We start from the raw sequence: 13,777 nt of genomic DNA, 5'->3' as shown, positions 1-13,777 counted from the left end.
TGTTGCACTATGGCCAACATGGGCAAGGTAAAATAAGTTAGCAGCCATACATAGAAGAAGTTACATTTCTACCTGAAATTAGAGTAGACTTCACCAGTGAGAATGGAATTTATCATTCTTTTTTTTTTGTTTGAAAGGAATACTTTTAAGGATATAGACATTGACATGTACTAATTATCTTTTTTTTAAAAATTCATTCTAAGATTTTCCTGCTTCTTGGTTTGTCAAGTAACTTTTTTATTGAAATGTAGACATTTTTGTATTATGTGATGTGACTCTAAATTTTGTTGAAACTTTTGTTTAGACGGCTTTGTCTGACTGCTCCAGCATAGGAAGCAAGAGGTGCTACCGCATTACTGCCTGGTGGAGGGAAAATTCCAGGTTCCTCACTTGTCCTCTGCTGGTACCTGGTGGTGGAAATGGGGTGGTGGTCACTCCTTGTTATTGTTGGGCACAGTGAGATTTTCAGATCCCCACGTGGTCGCCACTGACACCACAATGGGTGGGAATGGTGTTTCCTTTGGGCAATGGCTGGATACTGCCCCAATATTGGGTGAAGGGAGGAAGAGAGATACCTCGTTACTGCCTAGGATGGTTGGAAGTCCAGGTTCCCCTTTTGAGATTCATGAGGGTAGCAGTCTAGTCTCTCCATTCAGCCTTGGCTGCCATGGATGGTCTGTTTCTTCTGTGGTGAGCAGTAGAGCAGTTATTGTTTAAAAGTTTTCGGTCTTGCTAGGCTGTTCCTTGCCTGCTCCTTTGGCTTTTGTTGAAGCCTTTTTAATTTTTTTTTTTATTATTTTACTTTTTAAAAATATATTTTATTGATTTTTTTTTTGAGAGAGGAAGGGAGAGGGATAGAGAGTGAGAAACATCGATGAGAGAGAAACATCAATCAGCTGCCTCCTGCACACCCCTTACTGGGGATGTGCCTGCAACCAAGGTAAATGCCCTGGACCGGAATTAAACCTGGGACCCTTCAGTCTGCAGGCCGATGCTCTTTCCACTGAGCCAAACCGGTCAGGGCTGTTGAGGCCTTTTTAGTCTAAGGCTACTGGTGACTGCTTCAACGACAAGTCTGGTAAACTAGTACATGAGGAAAGAAAGAAAACCCCGGAATCTCACTTCCATGTTGTTTCTTAGGTCCTGAGGTCCCAAACTGGTCTACTCCCTCTTCACCTTGCAGAGTCTTCCTATGCTGGCTTTATATGTGACACTCGGAGTTTTTACGTGTAGTTAGCAGAAGAAATAGAAAAAAATGAATCTGCTCCATCTTCCTGCAAGCAGAAGTCCTTGCCATTCCATTTTTTTTGTTTTATTGATTTGTTTTTCTCAATATTTTGTTCTGAAATGTTCTGAAAATGAAACAGCTGAACCACCACCTATCCACCACTTAGGTTGAACATAACATTTTCCTAATTTAACTTTATTGTGTACAGGATGGAGCAAAAGTAGGTTTATAATTGTTCATATGGAAAATGATATAATAATAACAAGAATAAACTGTTTCAAGTACTACCAACTGTAAACCTACTTTTGCCCCACCCTGTATTTATCCATTCCATCTTTCCATCCATTTATTATTTTTAGTGGACATCAGTATACTTCATCCATAAATACATCAGCTTGAATATTATTAATTGGACTTTACTACTTAGGGGTTTTGTTTTTTATTCAAGAAACATGATCTTAAATATAACAATATTACATGCAATAAACATTAAAATTTCAAGAACAAAAAGGGATTTTAAGTATAATAATATTACTAAAACTGTACTATCATAGTATGAAATCACAAATGTTGTGGGAAATATTAAAAATCTACAAATAATAGGATTACTTCTATTATAATCTAAAATATAGTTTTCCCCCTCTAGCTCTATTTTTGTTCATCAGTTTATGTTGTTCATTACTTATGGGTTTTTTTAAAGGTAAATTTTACATAAAGTGTTATGCACAATATCATAATTGCCATCTGATGGGTTTTGTATAATCCATCCCTTATTGAGATCATTTCCATCACCCCAAGAAGTTCTTCACACCTCTTCTCACTTCTCACCACCACCTCACTCCCAAGAAGTGATTATTGTTCTGCTTCCCTCTTTCCTTCGCTCTCTCCCTTCCTTTTTTTTTTTTTGGGGGGGGGGGATGGCCATAAGTTTATTTTGTCTTCTTTAGAACGTCATATAAATAGAACCACACAGTGTACACTTTCTGTGTGTTGCTTTTCCCCCAGCACAATGTTTTTGAGATGCGTTCAGGTTGCTCTTTTTTAAAAAATTGCTAAGTGCTATTTCACTGCAGAAATAACATTCTGTTATCCAATAGAGGTTCATTCTAGTTTTTTGCCATTAAAATGTGATAGTTGGGGTAAGATGTCATCACTGTCTTTCTTCTGCTTTGAACATAGTGCAAAGCAGCATAGGTTTTGTACCTTCCTTGTGGTTGATAACATGACCCAGGCACGTAAAGATAGGTTCTATCACTCACAGTGCCCACATTTCCCACATTTATTGTTGTTTTCTTTGAGGCTGAAAACTTCTTTTGTAATAGAAGCAAAAGGTAGTTTTAGCATTGTGAAAACTAGAATTTAGCCTCTGGGCTCTAAATTTTACTTTGTGAAGGAGAAACTGTAACTGAGAATGCCAAACTAGCCTATGGGGAAACATCCGGTTTCAGAAATATTTAGGATGCTCTATTTTGCACGAAGTATTGATGTAGCGGTTGCACATTGATTCAGCTGTTTCAAAGACCCACACTTGGTCTGGCCCTACCTATTAACTAAGCCCCTTGCTTCTCTGCATCCACAAAATGATTATCTAAGGGGACTATAATTTCTGATTTATTTATACCGATTGATGTCAGGGGAGTTCAGCCAGTTGGGAAATGGGCAAAGTAGACTTTATCTGAGATTCCAAGTAAAGTGGGCATGCTTGCTGTAACGGGGCAGGAAGGAATGGGTGATGTTCTTCCCGCTGGCATGACGGCTTTCCCCTGCCTTGCGTTTCTTCATGCAGTTGACGGATTGGACAAAGCTTCCATAGCCAACTCCGATGGCCCTGCAGCAGGCTCCCAAACACCTCCCTTCAAGAGGAAAGGGAAGCTCTCCACCATCGGCAAAATCTTTAAGCCTTGGAAATGGAGGAAAAAGAAGACCAGTGACAAATTCAGAGAAACCTCAGCAGGTAGGAATATCATAACTTTGTTAGAAGAGCAATTGTTAAATTCAACAAAAGGTAAAAAATTGAGGCTTGCAGGGAAAAAAAAAATCATATTTAAAGTGAAATTATTTCATTTAAGGATGAAACAACTTTGAATTCTGACTAGCCTTTTTTTTTTCTAATCATTTTGGCTTTCTTAGATAGTCTTGTGACTATATAGTTGTAAATTCACATGAAAACTGATGTGTAGGGAGGGGGGAGTCAAATGGAAAATTAGGAGTGGAAATGTAATTTGCCAGCATGGTAGCTGCAAGTATCCAGTCCATGTGACAAAATTGTGACAAAATATAAACACACATACACACACACACACACACACACACACACACACACACACACACACTCCGACTCAATTGTATATCTATCTATTTTCGTTCCAGTGGCATAATCCTATCTGTTAACTTAAAAAAAAATTTTTTAATGTCTTTTTAAAAAATATATTTGTTCTGTGGGCAAAATTTGAATGGCTGTATAAAAGAAAAATATTGCTATATTTACTGCTTAATATTATATTTCTATCATGTCTTTAGGATTAGTCTCTGTCCTAGGGGAATAATAACCCCATTGGCGTGAAAGTTCTCTTTTTTTTTATCATTAGTTTATGTTGTGGATTTTTAAACCTTAAGAATTAAACATTTAGTACCCTTCAGATGGACTCATGGAGGAAGCTCGATATAAATCTCAAGCCAGATTTAAGCCCAACTTAAACAAGTGTCCAGTATCAGTGGTATTTTGTTAATATATCTTCATTTAAGTTCAGCTTTTTCCATGCTGATTGTCCAAAACAGTCACTTCATCAAAATTCCTCATTGCACCACAGTCTAATATCATCAGTGTGTGTACAGGGTCATAGAGCCTGTCTTACTGGCCAGTGCCAAGATAAGAGCTGGCCTTTCCTTTTGGAGCTGTGAAATAAGATTTTAAAAAAATACCACAGAGCTTCCTAAAAAAAGGGTCTCTGATGTATTTGCAGCTATATAATATCTTTGAGCATTTAATAACTTAAAATAAATTAGAATAGTATACCTAGAATTTGTTTCCAAATAACACTGGAAAAGGAGTGAGTATAGATGAAAGAAGATTGGCCATAAGTTGGTAATTGTTTAAGCTGTGATGGGTCCATGGGGTTTATGATTCTTATCATCGGCCTTCAGACTAAAGAGTCCTGGGTTCGATTCCAGTAGGGGGAGTGCAGGAGACAGCCGATCAATGATTCTCCGTCATCACTGATGATTTCTCTCCCTCTCTGAAATCAATACAATTATATATTTTAAAAAAGAAAAGAAACTTGGCTGAGAGGGAAATAATGATAACTTGTCTATTGAATCCTGTTCAGTTCCTTTAGGCTTCTTGGATTAAGAGGCAGTAAGAAGTGATGGACAGTGCTGTGCTGAGTGAGGACCTCAGAGTTACAGTAGTATCCTTGCCACCAAGGTGCTGTGTGACCTTGATAAGTCAAATCAGAGTTGAATGAGTTGTATTCTAAGGTGCTTTCAATTCCAGATTCTGTTGTCGGTCCTTGACTCCTTCCAACCCCTTTCTGGGCACCCTATTCTTCCTTGTTCTTCAATTGTGACTGGAACTACACTGGCCTTCTGAAGTGCCTCCCTTCTCGGTTCCCTAAGCATTGGGAGAATCTGGCTCTTCTCGTTATAATGGCTACTCAAGATGGGCGTCAGTCTCTTAAACAGTAGCATTAAGGAGAACTGGGAAGACAGGATGGACTCCTCTTCAGTTGTCTCTCTTGCTCTTTACCTGAATTTGGGCTGCTAACTTCTAAAGACAGCCTCAACAAAATGCCTCTTCATCTTGCCTGGTCACCTCTTTTTAGTTATTTTAACAGGAGGGAGGCTATCACGTATTCCCACCAACTCTGAATATTCAGGAAAAGTAATTTTAAACACTCAAGTATTATTTTGTTATCCCCTATTTACTGAAGATAGCCTGGCCATCTTCGTATTCTCTTTTTCCTTCTCAAATTGATATAGGATTTTATATAAGTTTAGCTCCAAGAAGTTCTTGGTGGATACTATATTTCTAGTTCCAAGGACTACCAAAATACATTAAAAATCTGAAAAAGTTATTAGATTCCTCATTTGGGTTTTCCCCCCTAAAAATTGTGACAAAATATAAACAAGCCACATGGATGTGTTAACATTTCTTTGTAAATCTGCTTCCTACATTGACTTGCTCGATTTCTTTGTAAACCCACACTATGGCTAATGCTTTACTGGAATTTTATAAGAGGTTATCAAGTGTCCAATTATAAAGTATTTTATCATCACCTTAAACGTCTGTTTAGTTTAAGGCTTAAATTCCTGCTGAGCTTTGTGGAATGTGTAAGTAAGGCCTAGAATGAAGGGCAGCACAAAATGGTAGGTCGTGTTTCTTTCCCATTGAGGGAAGAGGTCACACACAGAGGAAAATCGATGTGGTTGGAAGTAACCAAGAGAAAAATATTTTCTTCTTTTAATAAATTATCTTAGAAACAGAAATCTGGCTGTCTGGATATGACCAAAGTCATGTGCTATCTGGAAAACTATAAAGTACACCTTAGGCAACAGCCACAATGTCTTGGGATATGAAGGAAGATGAATTCTTTCCAAGAAAAGTAATTCTTCTGTGTTTTTCCTTCTCCGAAACTCCTGGCTTTATAATTGCATAGACATGAATCTTTCTGTGTCCCACTACGCTGTGATTAATACCACCTTTCTTAGTCTGGATTTCTGCTGTAGGAAATTTTAATAGGTAGTAAATGGGATGCATTGCTGATTTATTAATGTCATTGTAATGAATGCCATTGTAATCATACATTCACTGTGATGCAAAGAGGTAAGAAGAGTTCTGTTCTCGACCTGCGGTGATAGTCAGCTTGTCCTGTAGGGCAGAATGAGTCTGTGCCCCGACTTTCAGGTCTCCGACCTTGCTTTAAATTAGAAAAGCTACCTGTATCTTCACCTCTATTTGGGCTGGTCTGTGGGCTGTCAGGTCCTAGGGCAAAAGCATGGCCCCTTTCCAGTTACTCTTTTACTTTTTTTTTTAATTAAATATATTTTATAGCTTTATTACAGAGAGGAAGGGAGGATAGAGAGTTACAAACATCGATGAGAGAGAAACATCAATCAATTGCCTACTGCACACCACCTTTGAGGATGTGCCCGCAACCAAGGTACATGCCCTTGACCAGAATCAAACCTAGGACTTTTCAGTCCACAGGCCGACACTATATCCACTGAGCCAAACCAGTTAGGGCTACTTTTCTTTTCTTGAGTGACAGGGCCCTTCTTAGGTGTGGTACAACCCAATCTCTAGCTTCTATCCCTTTCCTATCACTGGGACGTTACTTACACTTTTTTCCCTACATAATTATTTGTTCCTGTTCTGTCTTTTGGGGGTGTGAGGTAGACTAAGGTCCCTTTCTCTGGATATTTCAATATGTTTTCATCTCCCTATACAAACACACATCCAAAGCTGAGAATACAAACCCCCGTCTAAACACAGTTGTGCCTCTAACTTCTGCATAGAGTGCTACCATCAAGCCCAAGTGTCTTAAAAACCTAACCTGTACCTGCTGCTCCCACTTTCTCTTTATACCTTCGTTCTTCTTCCCACAGCAGTCGCCTTAGCATCTAGCACTCCACTGAGATTACTCCAAGCCTCCTAATCATGAATTTAGTACTACTCTCTCATTTTCATCCATTTCAACCTCAACATTTGCTATTGCTGATTAGTTCTTCCTTGATTTCCAAGAGGTGTCAGTGTCTTAGTTGTCTTTGATTTTTCTTGCTCTCTTTTGCCCCCTCTCTTCTCATTCTCATCTCCCCTAAATCTTTGAGGGGAGTTTGCTATGTGTCTTAGCCTTTCTTGTTCTTTTAAAGTGTCCTTCCTCATCATATCCTCTCTTCTCAGTACCCACATCTCTTAAACCCAGGTTCCAAGGACACTTTTACCCAAGCATTCGATTGGCAGCATGTTAACACAGAATCCATTCATATGGTCTGCATGTATCTACATTGAAAATGTTGTGCCCGCCAGCCATTGTCCCACAGCCGAGTATTCTACAGCAAATGAGCCAGCAAGGTTGCCTCTCTCATGGAGCTTTCACCATAGAGAGGTAAGGTGCTGGAAAATGCTATGACTGAGCACAGGGGGTGAGGGATGAGGGAGTAAAAAAGCACGGTCTACAAACATGTTCCAAACCCAAACAGATCCCTTGCCAGCCCCAGCTGTCCTAGGCATTGCGATGTGGCTTTGTTTGGCATCCGGACTTAGAACCATGGAGTTCTTTGACTCTTTCCTGCCTGTTACCATCTTCCCATTTGGTTAGTTCTTAAAAGCATTTATTTATTTCCTCTTACTTAGATGATCCTTTCTTCTCAATCCCCATAGTCTTTCCTGTCCTCATCACCCTCTATCTCAGTGATTGCAGCCACTTTGTTGTACTTAGCTATTGGCTGTACTAGCTGTAGAAAGCTGTGGAGTGCTAGAGAAGGCAGGGAGAGGCTGGGTTCTGGCAGGAAGCTCACGAAGGAAACCTGACTAGCTGGTGAAGGTTCAGGATGCCACGGCCTTACCCCAGAGTAAGCAAGACAGCACTTTTCCAAGTCTCAGGCCAGACAAGTAGAACAGTGGGTTCCCCACACCAAAACGACACATGTTCCACCAGGTAGGGTAGAATAACAGAGCATCCAGGTGAGTGAGACTGGGAAATCCAGGCACGTCTTGTACATAAGTGGTAGTATTCATGGGCAGAGGGGGCTGGGTATAAGGAAACAGACTTAACTAGGGCCTCCATTCTTGGTTATGTTTTGTTTTTATGGAATTAGGGGATAGAGCTGGTATCGAGGTTAGTAAGTTACCAAAGGCTTCAGGACAGAAACTCACTGTACAAGGTGGAACACAGAATGGGTCCTTGGGAGTAGCTTCCTCAGACCCCGAACCTCAGGTGTCGGAGCTCCTGTTGCTAGAATGACACAGCCTAAGACCTGAGAGGGAGGAGAGAGCAGAGGCTGTTGTAGATTTGGGGAAATAGGGAGGCAGAGCACCCAGCTCTCCCCTCTTCCCTCCAGATCACTCTGATACTACCATGAGGGAATCTCCTGCAGATGGAACTGGGTTCTGTCCCATCTGACTCAGAAAGTGTGACTGCCCCCACATCGGTTCCTAAGTGAATTTCAGATTCCTCAGCCTCCTCAGAGTAAACCAAACTGACCTTTCCTATCTTTATTAGTTGTGGCCTTAAACTTCAAGGTCACTGAGCATGCCCTAAGCTTTCTTGTCCCCAGGTCATTCTTCTTGCTCTTCCCTCTTTCTCTGAGCACCTCCTTCCCCAGCTACAGCTGGTGAAAGGCTACCACCTACACAAGGGTCATACATGTCTCTTCTTTCTGAAGCTATTGGCCTTGATTCTGCACCAGTTTGGTAGGAACCTCCTCTCCTTTGCTTGCACTGCTGTTATGACAAGTATATTTTCACTTCTTTTCTAGTTTATGTGTCTGCTCCTAACTTAGTATGTAAAGTATTTAAGGGCAGAGAATATCTCACTCAGCTTTGCCCCACTTCAGGAGCCTTATGCAATAATTTGTACCTGGTATGCACACTTACTTGTGCCTTGAATTGCTTATTTATTTCCTATCCTCTGTAACTAAAAATAGAGCACTTGGGTACTTTAGGATTTCATAAAAGAACTTGAAGACTTAGAAACCATACTGCAAATAGTAATTTAAAATACCAATCAAAAACATCTGTACTCATAATTACAACCATATACAGCTATTAAGAGGCCAATAAAATAATTAGGAAAAATTCTTTCTATCTTTTGACCCTATTTTGAAAGTAAGTTATACTCCTAAAGAAACCCAAGGCAACTTCTCTTTATTAAAATTGTGACTTTTATTTGTTTTGTCAAAAATGGGGAAGAAATGCCAGTCTAGATTTTTAGATAACAGTGTTGCAAGTTACCAGCTTTCTATTCATCAGAGTAACTTGTAGAGAGCCATCTGGTAAAAAATTTAATTTACCAAAGATACTCAGCATTTCCTAATGATAACAATGGCTAATGTTTTTTGAATGCTTATGTGTCAGTTCCTGCTCCAAGAACTTTATTCACATTAACTCATTTAATCATCAAAATTTATGAAGTTTAAGTGCTACTTTTATTCCACTTTTATTCACAAGGACACTAAGGAAATTCAAATCACTTGCCTAAGGAAACACACCGGATAGGAAGCAAAGTCAGTATTTTAACCCAAGCAATTTGGCATCATAGTCAATACTTTGGACTACCACGCCATGTTGCATCCCTTGAAGATAACTTCATAGTCAGATCAATAAGACTTGCTCATTGAAAGATGAATCTAATACACTGGTTTGCATCTTATACTAGTTTTTGCCATACGAAGGATTTGGTCTCAGAAATTATTTTGGTTCTTGACTAGCTTGATTTTCACAGTGTATAAATAAAAAAAAATGACTGGCAAAAATGATAAAAAATATGTTTGGTCTTAGTAAGATAGTATTCTCTGTAGCCATAGAGGTGTAATGTTGCTGCTAAGGATGATTTTCTATACCTAAAAAGGAGGGCAAAATTAGAGGATTTGCCAGAATGATGTTTGTTAAGGACGAGTCTAGTTGCATTAATAAGTGACATCGTTTTTTACTTTATCTCGGTCCACTGCGAAGATGGAAGTACTTTCAGATATCGTTCACCCTCGCACCATTTTGGAGGAAGAGAAAATGTCTCCCTTTTCCCAATTTGAATAGTGAGAGAAGACACCTAACCAGCCATAACCACACATAGAGCTTACATGGTACACAGCACTCACTGGTCCTCTCAGATACCTAGTACATGCCAGGCACTGTTACAAGCGATACAACAGCAAACGGAGGAGAGGAACTACCCTTCCTCCTGGAGCTTACTTGCTAGCAGGGGTTTACAGAAAGTAAACCCAGTAAGAGAGTCTATTAGAACAGGAGAAGAGAAAAAATAAAGCAAGAAATAGGGAATGTGGGAAGGAAGTTTCAGTTTAAAATAGTCGTCAGAGAGCCCTAATCAGTTTGGCTCAGTGGATAGAGCCTTGGCCTACGGCCTAAAAGATCCCGGGTTTAACTCCAGTCAAGGGCATGTACCTAGGTTGCAGGCTCCTTCCCCACCCGAGCTCTGGTTAGGGCTCGTACAGGAGGCTACCAATCGATGTGTTTCTTTCATATAAATAATTCTCTCTGTCTTTCCCTCCCTGTTCACTCTCGTTAAAAATCAATGGGAAAATATCCTTGAGTAAGGATTAAAACAAAAACAAATAAAATAGTTGTCAGGGAAACTTTATCAGGAGGGAGCAACATTGGAGCAAAGAGGAGGGAAAGAAAAGCACCCACAGAAATCCTATTAAATAATGACATGCCTTTCCTTCTGTCTAATAATGGTATTCACACACTGTGAGTGTAGTTCATTATAAACTTTTCTCTATTCAACACTTTAACAATGAAAATTCCCCGCATTCAGGCACCTCATGATTGTTAATTCTAATAGGTACAGGGGTGGGCAATGCAATGATGATAATACAGAAATTAATAAGTATTAATACAAGAATAAATTGTTTCCTGTACTCATAACTGTAAACCTACTTTTGCTACTTTTGCATGGCTCCTGACAAATCACGCGATTTCACTCTATACAATTCTACTAAAGGAGGAGTGGAAATCAAGGGAAGGGATTTAACTCTGCAATGTAAACATTTTGTTCGGCTTCCTTTATTCAGTTTAAATTCAGGAATCAGTCCATCAGAAAGCCAGCTCCAATGAGCCCAGGTTTGCAATCCCTCATTTGCTGGTGGTCTTTTTTGGTGGATCCAAGCATCAAGTCCTACGAAGGATGCGTTTGTGAGATGAAATGATAATGCATTATTGCCTCACTTCCATGCCAGTGGTGGTCCCAATACTGCTTGGTTAGAGTATCTGGAGTGATGGGAATGTGCTCAAATTAATTTACAAAATTGAGTTTAATCCACAGTGCACCTGAAGCCTGATACTATTAAGACCTATCCATATAAAGTCAAACACTATTTATTGTGACTATAGTAAACCACTTTTTGAGTTTTCAATTAAGGTTGTAAAGGACCTTGTCAGTCATCTGAATCTGTCTCCAGGGCAGCAATCACGGTCTCCAGCTACACTGGCTATCAGTGGTCCCCCAGCTTCTTCCTGAGCTGCCAGTTCCTAGCCTCATTACTGGGGAAGTTTTCTTACATTTGCCTGAAACCAATTCTCTTCCATTTCTCTAACTAGCCACTGGTACTAATGCATATATATCTCCTCATCACATTGTGTCATGATGACCCTTCCCACCTTTCCTAACCTTCTTTCACGCCCTTGATCTATTTTCAGTTCACTTTCTCACCGTGGGGCCATACTAAGTTGTCCAGATTATTCTGTGAGCTTTTATTGAACACCAGGCTTCATGCAGTGTGTACTGGAGACAGTGATGAGGAAGCCTCATGAGGTCCCTGGCTCATGGCTATTTTTAATGCTAACATAACATGGCGACTTGCCCCAAAATTCTTATTATTACACTTAACCAACCACATTGTTACTACTTAGAATCACATCCAGACTAGGCATTCATCTTGTTAGGAAAATGATAAGAATGTATCAGTAGGAACTAAGTGTCTTATAAGTGTCCAGGGAAGTGACAGTTCCCCTGCGGATGGTTTATATTGCATTTCTGCTCATTTAATGTCCCATATGTAGAATGATGTCACCCAGATCCTCCTGAGTGGTTTGTTTTCCCCCTATAACAACATGTTGTATTTTCTTTCTGGTTACCCACTTCTACATATTCCCAGGCATGTGTCACCCTCAGTTCTGTCTTTTCCTGAAGGCATGTGCCTTCCTGATGGTGTCCTAATGGGCCTGCCCCCGCCCAACATTAGACCTCCCCTTTGTATCTGATCTGTCTCTGTTGAGTTGTCAGGCATCCTGCCCTACCACATCTCAAAGGAGTTACTTTCTTGTGTTGACATCTCAGAGTGCTTCTGTTGCTCTTCTGTCCCTGCACCCATTCATATTCTGCCCACTCTTGTTAGATACTATTTGTCTGAAAGTACCAGAAGTTTCCACTGCTGTTTGTTCTGTCCTAGCTACTGTCCTCCTGGTTTTATTCTATTTCCTTGGTGCTTTACCCTCCCTCCCTCATTCAACTTCAAGATTCTTTTCAATAGGCCAATCCAGTCAGCTTTGCCAGCCAATTGTTTCTAGTTTCAGAGACTAGACAGACAGACTGATCATTATTATACACATGTCCTGACAGACAGATGATCATTATTGTTCAAATGTTATGGTCCAGAAAATCAGACACTATCAATTCAAACAGCTCTTCACTTTCTTGGTCCACCCAAGAAAACCCCTGGCCTTCCATGCCTTTCTGTTTCCTACTCAGGACATCTGACAAGCTGGACTGTCTGATAGCTTCTAGGGAAGACAGTGTTTCCTGGTTTAGAAATAAGACGTCCTGGCGTGTCCTTCTTCACGTCCTAAGAAGCACATGACAAGAAGACAGCATTCCTTCTGATGAGACCCACCGGTCACACACATGGGTCAGAGCTCCGTCGTGACCACAGATTGGCCTTTGTTGCCAGTTCTGAAGAGTCCTCCTTGTTCTCACTCACAGAGCAAATGTTCACTGATCGCCCACCATGAGCCCGGGGCTGTTCTGTGTACAGGGATCCCATAGCAAAGGGGGCGTTCCAGGCTCTGAGCCTTGTCCTCTGCCTGTGCTTCGGTGTATCTGGGTACCACTCTTCTTATCTGCCTCTCTTGCCTGCTGCCCAGCGCCCTGTCCACACAGGGCATCAGCCTGCTCCCCGCTTTTTTGTGTGAACTTTTGCCTCCTGTCAACCTCTTTCCGGTAGTCTTGATTTCTCTTTTTTTCATCAAAACGTTGCTCTTTGTAACTTCCTTTAACTGTATTATTTTCCCATTCCTTCTGGAAACCGTTCACCTTTTCCAGACCCCAGCAAAGGAACAACTTTTTAACCTTCTCAACTCCTTTAACCTGTGTGTGAAAACTGGCTTATATTTGTGGCTCGCCTGTGGGTGCTTTCTCTCCAAAGCAGGAAAGCAGAGGTTACCGCTGAGAGAGCACTGGGATGGGTTCTGCCCAGCGCAGACCTGAGCTCTCCCAAGGTTACCTGCAGCCTCTCCGGGAACACTTCCTGCAGACTTCCCCAGCAAACCAGGCCCCTAGGATTGAGCTTTTTCACCGAGGACCAGTTTGTGTTTGCTATTCACACCTTAGTCCTTGCAGAAAACACGGTTTTGTTTTTGCGGTTTTTTCCCCCCAAAACTTTTTCTTGCCTTTCTTTGGGACTGTGGCCATGGCCATTGAGCCTATGGAAGATGTATTTATTCTTCCTGACCGCTCTAATGGTGGACTCCTGAGATTTCCTTAGGTATAGCTGTAGTTGGCTTATGGGGGAGGCAGATATACAAAGGGACCACTAACTAGTTCACTCTGTCACCGCATTTGTAATCATGACTTTCTTAAAAGTGGTCATTTTCTTGGT

The 13,777-nt window shown here is 40.7% G+C and overlaps 1 protein-coding gene across 5 annotated transcripts in view; it reads left to right on the top strand.

Annotated features, from left to right (window-relative positions):
* PHACTR2 (phosphatase and actin regulator 2) overlaps positions 1–13,777 on the top strand; it is a 108,549-nt gene that overhangs the window by 27,123 nt on the left and 67,649 nt on the right. For 4 of the 5 annotated variants that reach the window (XM_084889324.1, XM_084889323.1, XM_084889327.1 and 1 more), the window contains exon 2: positions 3,015–3,182. The exons of the other annotated variant lie outside the window; for it this stretch is intronic. In XM_084889324.1, the coding sequence (XP_084745450.1) occupies positions 3,015–3,182 (168 nt within the window). The remainder of the gene's footprint in view (positions 1–3,014; positions 3,183–13,777) is intronic. 5 annotated transcript variants of the gene reach the window in all.

The sequence above is a fragment of the Pipistrellus hanaki genome, assembly GCF_964339955.1.
Source record: "Pipistrellus hanaki genome assembly, chromosome: 7".
Classification (NCBI taxonomy): domain Eukaryota; kingdom Metazoa; phylum Chordata; class Mammalia; order Chiroptera; family Vespertilionidae; genus Pipistrellus; species Pipistrellus hanaki.
Note: the sequence above shows the minus strand (reverse complement) of the source record. Positions and strands in the feature narration are given on the sequence as shown.